This window comes from Ovis canadensis, chromosome 2 (genome assembly GCF_042477335.2).
Source record: "Ovis canadensis isolate MfBH-ARS-UI-01 breed Bighorn chromosome 2, ARS-UI_OviCan_v2, whole genome shotgun sequence".
Taxonomy (NCBI): Eukaryota; Metazoa; Chordata; class Mammalia; order Artiodactyla; family Bovidae; genus Ovis; species Ovis canadensis.
In genome coordinates, this window is record NC_091246.1 from 163,121,834 (window position 1) to 163,135,205 (window position 13,372).

General features: G+C 40.4%; 1 protein-coding gene across 1 annotated transcript in view; it reads left to right on the forward strand.

Moving 5' to 3' along the window:
* CACNB4 (calcium voltage-gated channel auxiliary subunit beta 4) overlaps positions 1-12,668 on the forward strand; it is a 142,904-nt gene extending 130,236 nt beyond the window's left edge. Inside the window, exons 12-13 of the mRNA XM_069577527.1 lie at positions 9,027-9,212; positions 11,960-12,668. Coding sequence (XP_069433628.1) covers positions 9,027-9,212; positions 11,960-12,220 — 447 coding nt within the window. The 3' untranslated portion in view covers positions 12,221-12,668. The remainder of the gene's footprint in view (positions 1-9,026; positions 9,213-11,959) is intronic.
* The last annotated feature ends 704 nt before the right edge of the window (positions 12,669-13,372 follow it).

Genomic DNA, 13,372 nt, shown 5'->3' on the forward strand with positions numbered 1-13,372 from the left:
CCTCTGTCATCCCCTCTTCTCCCTGCCCCCAATCCCTCCCAACATCAGAGTCTTTTCCAATGAGTCAACTCTTTGCATGAGGTGGCCAAAGTACTGGAGTTTCAGCTTCAGCATCAGTCCTTCCAGTGAACACCCAGGACTGATCTCCTTTAGAATGGACTGGTTGGATCTCCTTGCAGTCCAAGGGACTCTTAAGAGTCTTCTCCAACACCACAGTTCAAAAGCATCAATTCTTCGGCACTCAGCTTTCTTTATAGTCCAATTCTCACATCCATACCTGACCACTGGAAAAATCATAGCCTTAACTAGACAGACCTTTGTTGGCAAAGTAATGTCCCTGCTTTTTAATATGCTGTCTAGGTTGGTCATAACTTTCCTTCCAAGGAGTAAGTGTCTTAATTTCATGGCTGCAGTCACCATCTGCAGTGATTTTGGGGCCCCAAGAAAATAAAGTCTGACACTGTTTCCATGTTTCCAAGTCTATTTGCCATGAAGTGATGGGACCAGATGCCATGATCTTCGTTTTCTGAATGTTGAGCTTTAAGCCAACTTTTTCACTCTCCTCTTTCACTTTCATCAGGAGGCTTTTTAGTTCCTCTTCACTTTCTGCCATAAGGGTGTTGTCATCTGCATATCTGAGATTATTGATATTTCTCCCGGCAATCTTGATTCCAGCTTGTGCTTCTTCCAGCCCAGCGTTTCTCATGATGTACTCTGCATAGAAGTTAAATAAGCAGGGTGACAATATACAGCCTTGACGTACTCCTTTTCCTATTTGGAACCAGTCTGTTTGTTGTTCCATGTCCAGTTCTAACTGTTGCTTCCTCACGTGCATAAAGGTTTCTCAAGAGGCAGGTCAGGTGGTCTGGTACTCCCATCTCTTTCAGAATTTTCCACAGTTTATTGTGATCCACACAGTCAAAGGCTTTGGCATAGTCAATAAAGCAGAAATAGATGTTTTTCTGGAACTCTCTTCTTTTTTCAATGATCCAGCAGATGTTGGCAGTTTGATCTCTGGTTCCTCTGCCTTTGGTAAAACCATCTTGAACATCTGGAATTTCACGGTTCATGTATTGCTGAAGTCTGGCTTGGAAAATTTTAAGCCTTACTTTACTAGTGTGTGAGATGAGTGCGATTGTGCGGTAGTTTGAGCATTCTTTGGCATTGCCTTTCTTTGGGACTGGAATGAAAACTGACCTTTTCCAGTCCTGTGGCCACTGCTGAGTTTTCCAAATTTGCTGGCAATTTGAGTGCAGCGCTTTCACAGTGTCATCTTTCAGGATTTGAAATAGCTCAACTGGAATTTCATCACCTCCACTAGCTTCATTTGTAGTGATGCTTCCTAAGGCCCACTTGACTTCACATTCCAGGATGTCTGGCTCTAGGTGAGTGATCACACCATCATGATTATCTGGGTCATGAAGATCTTTTTTGTACAGTTCTTCTGTGTATTCTTGTCACCTCTTCTTAATATCATCTGCCTCTGTTAGGTCCCTACCATTTCTGTCCTTTATTGAGCCCATCTTTGCATGAAACGTTCCCTTGGTATCTCTAATTTTCTTGAAGAGATCTCTAGTCTTTCCGATTCTATTGTTTTCCTCTATTTCTTTGCATTGGTCACTGAGGAAGGCTTTCTTATCTCTCCTTGCTGTTCTTTGGGACTCTGCATTCAAATGGGTTTATCTTTCCTTTTCTCCTTTGCTTTTTGCTTCCCTTCTTTTCACAACTATTTGTAAGGCCTCCCCAGACAGTCATTTTGCTTTTTTTTTGCATTTCTTTTTCTTGGGGATGGTCTTGATTCCTGTCTCCTTACAATGTCATGAACCTCCATCCATAGTTCATCAGGCATTCTGTCTGTCAGATCTGGTCCCTTAAATCTATTTCTCACTTCCACTGTATAATCATAAGGGATTTGATTTAGGTCATACCTGAATGGTATAGTGGTTTTCCCTACTTTCTTCAATTTCAGTCTGAATTTGGCAATAAGGAGTTCATGATCTGAGCCACAGTCCGCTCCCAGTCTTGTTTTTGCTGACTGTATAGAGCTTCTGCATCTTTGGCTGCAAAGAATATAACCAATCTGATTTCAGTGTTGACCTGGTGATGTCCATGTGTAGAGTCTTCTCTTGTGTTGTTGGAAGAGGGTGTTTGCTATGACCAGTGCGTTCTTTTGGCAAAACTCTATTAGCCTTTGCCCTGTGTCATTTTGTACTCCAAGGCCAAATTTGCCTGTTACTCCAGATATCTCTTGACTTCCTACTTTTGTATTCCAGTCCCCTGTAATGAAATGGATATCTTTTTTGGGTGTTAGTTCTAGAAGGTCTTGTAGGTCTTCATAGAACCGTTCAACTAGCTTCTTCAGCATTACTGGTCAGGGCATAGACTTGGATTACCGTGATATTGAACAGTTTCCCTTCAGTACTATGATTTAAAGTATTGGGTTAATACGGACTCAACAAAAACACCAGGTGCCTCTTCTGCAGACAGTAGCACTGATAAATGTTGTTAAAACTTTTGAAGATTAAGAATGGACAGGGTGGGGGGTAGGGGTTGGGAGGGAGTCTCAAGAGGGAATGGCTGTATATTGTATACCTATGGCTGATTCATATTGATATATTTCAGACACCAGCACAATATTGTAAAGCAATCATCCTCCAATAAAAATAAATACATTTGAAAAAGAAAAAAATGGACAGGATGGAGTTCCTTGGCAGTCCAGTTGTTAGGAGTTAGAGTTTTTCACAATTGTGGCCTTGAATCTAATCCCTTGTCAGGGAACTAGGATCCTGTATCAATAACATATGATACGCAGATGACACCACCCTTATGGCAGAAAGCGAAGAACTAAAGAGCCTCTTGATGAAAGTGAAAGAGGAGAGTGAAAAAGTTGGCTTAAAAGGCAGCATTCAAAACTCTAACATCATGGCATCTCGTCCCATCACTTCAAGGCAAATAGTTGGGGAAACAATGGAAACAGTGAGAGACTTTATTTTCTTGGGCTCCAGAATCACTGCAGACAGTGACTGCAGCCATGAAATTAAAAGACACTTTCTCCTTAAAAGAAAAGTTATGACCAACCTACACAGCATATTAAAAAGCAGAGACATTACTTTGCTGACAAAGGTCCATCTAGTCAAAGCTACGGTTTTTCCAGTAGTCATGTATGGATATGAGACTTGGAGTATAAAGAAAGCTGAGTGCCAAAGAATTGATGCTTTTGAACTGTGGTGTTGGAGAAGACTCTTGAGAATCCCTTGGACTGCAAGGAGATCAAACCAGTCAATCCTAGAGGAGATCAGTCCTAAATATTCACTGGAAGGACTGATGCTGAAGCTGAAACTCCAATACTTTGGCCACCTGATACAAAGAAGTGATTCATTTGAGAAGACCCTGATGTTGAGGAGGATTGAAGGTGGGAGGAGAAGGGGACGACAGAGGATGAGATGGTTGGATGGCATCACCAACTCAATGGACATGAGTTTGAGCAAGCTCCCAGAGTTAGTGATGGACAGGGAGGCCTGAAGTCCATGGGCTCACAAAGAGTCGGACACAACTGAGTGGCTGAACTGAACTGAACTGAAGCTGGGCAGCACAGCCAATACATAAATAAATAAAAAGCAGAACCATCTATTTTTTTTTAAAAAAAAGAATGAACAGTATGCATGGGTGTGGTGAGGAAAATGTGTTTGGGTTGAGAATGAAAGTCATAGATCATTAAAACAGAGGAACTAAAAGGTATCAGAGTCACCATATTCTTCACCTTCCTGCTTTCCCCACAGATCAGTGGTAGGAATTATGATTGTGTTTCCCTTTTGGCTCATTAAAGTGGAAACTGCCTGAAACTAACTGCTAGAGCCACATGATATTGGTAGGCTTTCCTTTATCCCCCAAAGTACTCCTAAATCTTTCAAAATCCCTTTAACTTAGAGTTTCCTATCACTAGTTGACCAGTGAGTTGAGTACTCAGGAATTCAAAGCTTTAATAATATAAAGAATGCAGTTCTGACATGAAAGAAACATTGGCTGGTTATTTTATAATTAGCATTGCCTATTTGCCATTCAGCCATTTCATTTCACTGAATAGTGCTTGCCAGTCATTTTTTTACGTGGTGGCAAATTAAAGATCTCTATGTTCCAATAATAAAGAGGCAAAACTATGCTCACCCCTATTATTTCTTTTTTCCACTTAGAACTAGGGAAGATGCCCCATGTGAGGTTCTATCTCTGCACAACAAATCAATGAAAGCAATACTTATACCATGGGAGAGTTTATATATATTTAATCCCCTGGCTACTTAGTGCTGTACCAATTTAACAAAAAGGTTAGGATTCAACTGAAGCATTCATTTCTAAGTTTTATAAACTTTTAATTTTAAAACATTTAACAACTCCTCGATAAAACATGTTAGAAATTATTTTTGTTTTAACGAGATTCTCCCTCTTTGCTAGAAAGTATGCATTTCACAGTCATAAAGACTTGCCCATTCCCTCTCTATATCCTCCCACCCAGGAGAATGTATTATAAAGGAAAGAAATGGAACCTGTTGAAATCGTCAGTGTAGTAACTGAAAAGTACTCCATGTTTTCTGAAGACCAGCATGACCTACCTTCCGATTCTCCCCAGTTTTGCAGATTTGCACACTCAAAGTACTTCTGAGAAGTACTCAGTCCCAGGCAAACCAGGATGGCTTGCTCTAACTCAGGTTGCTCTAATTCAGATATCTTCCTTGGACAAGTATGTGATACTCCATGAATGAAGAACTAGACAGAACTTTACATACTTAAATTATTTTTAAAAAGCTATTGCAGACTTTCTTCATTCCTATTATATTCAGCTTCAATCTTTTCCCCTTTATTTCCTGCCATTTGATTTCTGGACCACTGGATAAGCTAGAGGCATGTTTTTCACTCGTTATTTCTCAGGCTTTAGTTTTTTCATTTTTCTGAAAGAGGTTGTCCAGAAAAGGGACCTCCTCTGCCTGATTTTCTGGTGACTTGTTTTGACTCTTCTGTTCACTACTTATTTACTTTGGCAGCCGCATTATTTCTGCTCAGCTCAGCTGAAGAAAATATCTCATCACAGAATGTCAGAGGCGCGTGCCGTGTCAGTGCTTTGAAAACAGCTCAGCGTTACCCCTATCTCCAGCAGTCTCAAGGGCATGGTGTCACCGAGTGGGTAACCCCTCACTGCCTGTGACTGTCCCATTACCCACACCCTCTTCTGATTAGATAGCTCTCTGCATCCATATCCCATACCGGAGGCCTCACATATTACACAGTGAAGAGCTAACTGCACTTGAACCTTTAAACTTATGAAACATTGGCAGAGCTGGTTTGCATAATTTATTCGTCTGCTTTTCTTCGAATTTCTCTTTGTATAATTTTAAAAAATTTTTCCTGCCCTATCCTCATTTTGTAACACTCTGGTCTAATCAGCTGTGTTATTTCCTAAACAGTTGAAAGGAAAAATTGTCATAGATACCAAGGCTGTGAGATTCCTCTTAGTTGGGAATAAGCTGCATATGTCAGTATTCATTCAAAAGCTGAAATTTGCTTTGCTCTGTGCTTTTGAAAGCCTAAAAGCAATTTCAAATCATCTTCCATCGTATAGCTGTCTTTTTAGCAGTGCAAAAGCTTAGTTTCCTAGAAATGAATGAGACTTTAGCAAACAGCCATGTGCTGATGCATACAAATTCTATCCATTGGCAAAGGAAAGCACTTTATTAAACTACTTGTAATTAAGTGTATGTTTAATTCTGTCTGCATTGTTATTAATACAATGTATTAATAACATGTGGAATAGCCAGGAAGATAGAAATCTCATTCAAATAATGCTTTGCAATGGGTGCTCCTTACCACATTTTGCCCTCTCTGGGCTTTGCAGTCCTGGCTGTGATAATTAGAACCCCTAGTCCAAGTGTCTCTGGATGGTTCATTAACTTGAGAGTTTATGAAAACAAGAAAATGACTTGTTGAGACTGTGGCTGCTGCTGCTGCTAAGTCGCTTCAGTCGTGTCTGACTCTGTGAGACCCCAGAGACAGCAGCCCACCAGGCTCCCCCATCCCTGGGATTCTCCAGGCAAGAACACTGAAGTGGGTTGCCATTTCCTTCTCCAATGCATGAAAGTGAAAAGTGAAGGTGAAGTCGCTCAGTTGTGTCCAACTCTTAGCAACCCCATGGGCTGCAGCCCACCAGGCTCCTCCGTCCATGGGATTTTCCAGGCAAGAGTTATTGAGACTACCCTTTGGTTTCTGGGTTTTTTTTTTTTTGCTTGTTTTTGTTTTGCTTTGTAAATTTTTATTTTAATTATTTTTGTATTTTTAAACCTTTTATTTTATATTGGAGTATAACCAATTAACAACATTGTAATAATTTCAGACAGACAGGAAAGTGACTTGGCAATACGTGTATATGTATCCATTCTCCCCCAAACTTCCCTCCCATATAGACTGCCACATAACGTTGAGCACAGTTCCCTGTGCTATATATAGTAGGACTTTGGTGGTTGTTTATTTTAAACATAGCAGTGTGTACATGAGACTACACGTTGTTGAGATCCCATATTATAGAATGAGATTTATGTAATTGAATTATACAGTTAACATAAATAACACTATATAAACAGCAGACTCCAGATGAAATACAGTCTGGAATTTGTGGCCAGTTTTAGCCTGGAGTGGCTGACAGAGTGGTCCTTTGTGCTGGCCAGTTTCCTCTTTCTTCTTCCTGTCTCGTCTAAGTGTATGCACACCCTCTGGGATGGGGCTGATTTTGTTCCATTCAAGTTAGCATTGCAAGGCCATCAGAGAATGCAATGTGTATGTCAGAGCATTCGGGACATTTTTCAGAGTCTACATTTGTAACCGTTGATGGTTTAGGTTGATGGTTGATGGTTTAGGTTTAGGAGGGAGCTTTTGATTTCAAGAGACAGATACCTGCTTGATTTGCGATAGTGGGAAGAGGATTTATTACAAGGATATATGCTGACTGACACTGTGGACCTAGCTGTTTTCTCATTCTCTCATGGACTGTATGGTCTCTTCCATTGTGTCTTTTGCTCCTCTCTATTTTATTCTCTTCTCTCTACAGATAGAATTCTTTGACTTACTCATAATTTCCCCTCCCTCATAAATTTGACTTTCACATATCACTCTGCACCTCCTTCTATATCCATAACTTTAAGCTGCAATTCTGAACATTCAATGGTTCAGTCTCTGTTGTTCTGAATTGAAGTACCAGTGTGGCATAGACTATTATGGATTTTAATACGTGTCTCTTACCCAGAGTGAATGCTTCTTGAGCATAAGGGTGGAGTCTGTTTTCTTTGCCACAGTATACTCACAATGCCTAGCACAGAATAGGTATCAAGTAAATATTTTATGAATGAATAAAATATGCAAAAACCCATCTGAAATCCACTAATAAGCATTCTTATGGGGGAAAGGTTTCTACATGACTTCAGCTGGCTCTCTTCTCAAACACCACGTGGCTTAGACTGAAGTCACCTTATTATTTCCTAGTTGCTAAATACTTCTCACTGCCTTGCAAATTAGGGTCAAAATGTTCAGTAAAGATTGATGTGATGAAACATTCAAAGAGTAAATGTTGGGAGAGAGATTGTTTCCATGGTGACTTCTGCTTCAGGGAGCTCTCACATTGATGAGAGTGAGTCAGCTGACCCCCCACCAACCCAGAGCCATCCAGTTGCTGAAAACCGACAATCCACCTGCAGCATCAAGTCCAGGTGGCAGCAACCCTGCATTGAATCCAGTACTGGAAGCTCCTTCTTTGGCTAAAATGAGCTTGTGAAAAAGCAAGTGGGGGCGGTAGAAGTGGTACAGCAGGCAAGGTGTGGATTCAGCTGCTGAAAGTCGAGGATGTACTCTCACGTACCTGTGTAATGGCTTTTATTTCTATGAGGCTGACCCTTCAGAGAATCTGTGTCCCAGTTATATTCTCTCTGTGTTCCCAACCACACTGCAGCGACAGAGGGGCCACTCTATTCCTACGGAGCAGAAGAGCAACTTCCAGATTATAGAACAGGTGTCAGACCAAGTCCTTAGTGACAGACACATGGACACCAGGCACTGTGTGACCCCTCCCCGACCCCTAACCACTACCTCTGCAATCACTCATTCCTTGCTCTTATTCCTGTTTAACTATTTCACACAATTATCCTCTAGCAGCAGGAAGACTATACTGTGGTTTTCTACTATTAATCCTTTACCTGTCGTGTTGTTTTATCAGGAGAGAGATTACATCATTTCACAAACATTCTAAAAATTCCCAAGTAGGGACTTCCCTGGTGGACTAGTACTTAATAATCTGCCTTGCAGTGCAGGGGGTGTGAGTTCGATCCCTGGTTGGGCAACTAAGATCCCACGTGCCAGGGAGCAACTAAGGCAGCATGTGGCAACTACTGACCCCACGCACCACAACTAGAGTTTGTGCACCCAAAAAAAAAGATCCCACAGGCCACAACTAGGACCCAGTGCAGCCAAATAAGTAAACAAATGTTAAAAAATAAAATTACCCAAGTAAATGTTATTTCCTCCAACATAATTTGTGAGATGAAATGTTTATTCCTGTGATACATTTGTTACTGAAACATTTTTAGAACTCCTCTTTCAGTGCCATTAACTTGCTTCTCTCATATTCTGAAGTAAGTAAATATTCAGTAAGTATCTATAGGAATATACGGATAAAGATGTAAACACATATGTGTTTTCACTATATTCTACTTAGAACTCTTCTTTATGTACCTCATCTTTTTTTTCCCCCTAAATAATGAAAGATCCAGATATCTAATGAGCATTCCCATTTTTATGTCATTGTCCAAATTTGTACATGGTCAACCTTGCAGTTCTTCATTTGACTTTAACTTTAGGAACTGCCGGTACATCCCCTCAAATTTGATACTTGCTGTTGGACGTTAGAAACAACATTATCTGCATGAAATAGAATTTCAGGTTTCATGGTCTAACATTTGAAGTATAAATAAAATGGATTTTCTTTTTATCTGCAGGAAATGTTCGATGTCATACTAGATGAGAATCAGCTGGAGGATGCATGTGAACACCTGGGAGAGTACCTTGAGGCCTACTGGCGTGCCACCCACACGACTGGTAGCACCCCCATGACCCCACTGCTTGGAAGGAACCTGGGCTCAACAGCACTCTCGCCATATCCCACAGCAATTTCTGGGTTACAGGTAGTGTCACTTGTGCTTTTACAACCTTACATTTAAGCTTCTATAGGAAACTCGATTGAGATGGAGACTGGGATTGTCCTTACTCTGAAGAGAGAATCATGTACGTTGCTATATCAAAAAGTCTAAAGTAGTGGCTACTCATATAGACTACTTTACATTTTACACACTCAAATGACTTTGGTTCATATACTTGCTATAAAGTATTAGCAAAAAAATTCTTCAGATTTGCATCTTTTGGCTGCAGATTCAAACAGATATTTTACACTTTCACATATACTATTTTACTGTACCCTCAGAAAGCACTGGGCTTCCCTGGTGGCTCAGATGGTATAGAATCAGCCTGCAGTGCAGGAGACCTAGGTTCGATCCCTGGGTTGGGGAGATCCCCTGGAGGAGGACATGGCAACCCACTCTAGTATTCTTGCCTGGAGTATTGCCATGGACACAGCAGCCTGGCGGGCTGCAGTCCATGGGGCTGAAGAGTCAGACACGACTGAGTGACTAAGCACACGCAACACACACAGAATGCATTACCTAGTCATGATCTACCCCAGACAGAATTATCCAGAGAATGGCCTTTTCCTTAGAACTTGGTACTCTGTTCATTTATAATGACTTTTACTTAAAGTCATCCCTCCTCTGCTTACACTGGTGGTCCAGTAGTTAAGAATCTGTGCTTCCAATGCAAGGGGCAAGGGTTCGATTTCCGGTTCAGGAACTAAGATCCCACAAATGCTAGTGTTGGCCAAAAATGAACTCATCTCCGCTATGTCTAAACCCTGTAAGAAACTTACTACCTACTAGTCAGGGGTCTATTCATTACTTCTCCACATCACTTCTTCAGGATTAGACAGTGGTGGCACTGTCAGGCACAGGACCAGCTAAGTGAGGAGGGAGAGACAGAGATTATGACCAATCTTACCTAACCCCGCCCCACAGGCTGCAGGGCCTGTCCATGTGCAAACAGAATGCGCAGAGTAGAATCATCGTGGTTGGAAATAGTGACAGATCTCTGAGTTTTCTTAGGCGTTAGCAAGGCCCACCTTGGCCATCACCTATGGCCTCTAGGGGAATGGGGGATGAATGCAGGATCAGGAGGCTCGCTCTCTTGCTGTTCAGGTGCTGTGCTCAGGGCCAGACGTGGGGAGCCAGAGGCATTATAATATGAAGTGAATCTGATATGAATATGAATGAATGATATATCATATGAATCTACATGATACCAAGCAGCTGTGGGAATGTGGCCAGCCCCCCAGCTGATTGAAGAATGGTTGTCAGTCGAGTTCTCTTGCATCGTGACTAGTATTGTATTAATGGGTTGTAATAGTCATAATGTGGATCGTGTAGAGTTAACTCTAAGATAAATAGCACTCTCTGAAATGTTATTAGAACTCTATTACTCTTTTACAAAGCTACATCTTTGTAAGAAAAAAAAAACTACCACATAAATAAATAGTTTTTGTGGCTGGAAATGAACTTGGGAAACATCCTATTATAATATGCAGTGTGTGTGTGGGCACTGGGACTCTTTCTTTCCTTGTTTTACCGCCTGCATGCTGACCTGAGCATGGCACACCCACTGACCAGTTAGAGTTGGCTTCGAGCTATACATTGTGGGAGGGGAAATGGATAAATGAAGCAATGTGATTCCACCTACACAAGTTGGTAGAGATGAAATGTACTTTGTTTATGAATATAACACTCCTGACTTAGCACCTCTCAGACATCCACCTGGAGTGGTTCCCCCACTTGAGTTAACGTGGTGCCCTTGGTCCTGGGGCCGAGTTCTCCTAGTAACCATGGGTGCTTAATTGTTAGACCCCTAGTTGGGGCTAGAGGCAGAGGCTGTGACTGTTGAATGAGTTTCCCGCTGAAGGTGAGTATCCTTTAGAGAAAATGCACCTTGGTCTTTGGTTTCATCAGTATCCTGTTTCTTAACTGAAGCAACCTACTTAAGCAGGTAGGCACAGCTAAGGATACATGTTTTCCTGAGATTTGAAAAAAAATGTTAACAGCATTTACTGAGCACTTAAATAAGTGACTGAAGATATTAATTTCATGTTATCAGAGAAATTTAGTTTATATTCTGAGGATTATTTTTCCTGGACATTTCAGTTGGAGGAAGCAAGAATTGTAAATGTATCAGTTAGCTGGCTTCAATTTATTGTATACTTCTTTGGAGACAATGTTGCTGAGTCTTGCATTTATGTAGGATGTAGAAACAAATATTTTATGGGCAGTACAAATCATAATTTTACTAAAATATTTTTAAAAGGTATAAGGAACTAGATTCAACTAGATAAAGAAGTATGTGACTTTAGGAGGCAGCTTTTATCAGTTCAAGAGAGGAAGAAAAAATAGCAGATAATATTCTGAACTTCAACTTATTTTCCAATAGTAAAATAATCCTCATTTTTGCAATAGAAGTGGAATTATTAGGCTCTCCTAAATATACTAAATTCCATTCAGCAGTTAACTTTCACTTTTATATTTTTCATAGGAAGCATAAGTATGCAGTGTTATGTAATTAAAATTCACAAACTACCAGCACTTTAAGCCTCTTCTCATGTTGTATACCAAATACATAAGACCAGATATTTCGAGCAGACCATTTGTACATCAGAATGTTTTATTAAGTCAAATATTTAGCTTCTTATTGTACAGATCCTTCTGTTGTACATACATTTGCATGTTCTATGTGAACAAAGCGGATGTGATTTAACCAGTGAACCATCTGATATTTTTAGAGTCAGCGTCTGAGGCACAGCAACCACTCCACAGAGAACTCTCCAGTTGAAAGACGAAGTCTAATGACCTCTGATGAAAATTATCACAATGAAAGGGCTCGGAAGAGTAGGAACCGCTTGTCTTCCAGTTCCCAGCATAGCCGAGATCATTACCCTCTGGTGGAAGAAGATTATCCTGACTCATACCAGGACACTTACAAACCTCACAGGAACCGAGGATCTCCCGGGGGATATAGCCATGATTCTCGACATAGGCTTTGAGTCTGCAGAAACAAACAAAAAGTTCATCTGTTGACGATTTGCCATAGCGCTGCTAGGATACAACCAGTCATCCTAACGTGGCAAGCGTAGCATAGTACTGACTGTGCTTATGGGCTGCTGTCATTGATGCTGAGAAGGGGCAAAAAAATGTACATTATGCCCTTAAGTCTAGATGGATCTCAGATGCCCAATCATACAGATATTTTTAAGTGCAGCATTTACATAGCAGTACCTTTTGTTTTCTTCATTAGATTTAGACACATCAATTTGTAATTTAGGGTACTTATCAAGGCACATATAAAACAATTTCCCATGCTGGAAATTCCAAATGACCAGTTCCAGTTGGAACCAATTTATAAACCAATTCCTGTTGGAATTTGGGCGAATCGACTAGAAAGTCTACTTGAGCATGTTGTAATCAATTTAAAAATCTGAAAAAAAAAAGAAACTAATTAATAAGAGAATCAAAATACCAATAGAAGTGAAAACCAGCTGTTGTATTTATTTGCTGGAAGCTAAATTTACACTTAAAGTTGGAATGTATAAACATTTTAATACACGTTAACATTGCCAGAATGGCTTTTCTAACTTACCAAATGGATTCATAGTGCCAAAAAAAAAAATCTCAAATTAATGCAGAAATTCTTTAGTCTCCTCAGATTTTAATATTTTTTATTTCTCTTCTGGCACAGCTGTTGTATTCAAAGTATTTTGCTTTTTTGTTTCGTCACAACTGTTACCATGTTTGAAGTTGGCAAAGAAATTCAACATTTCTTTAGCAGTGAGAGAGGATAGTAAAGAGAAGCCCAATCATAGTTGGTTATGCAAGATGGAAAATGGGGTGTTGTTTCCCCTTTCATCAATCTGAGCACGACTACATCCATCCAGGAATCTGAAGTCAGACTCTAAGGATAACACAGATCCTCCTGAGTGCAAGGCTAAACATCTCCAGTTGAGATTTCATCTGTCCCACTTACCACAAATATGGTTGTGCTTCCCACCAGCACAATTCAGTATCTTTCCATTGCTTCCCTCAGTCTCTGCCTTTGAGTGTCTGAATGTGCTAGCCCTTCAGCAAATTCTTTACAATCATGCTACGGGTTTTTTGTTTTACATGAACACATTGAATTTTGATATTGAAAGCTGTGTTTA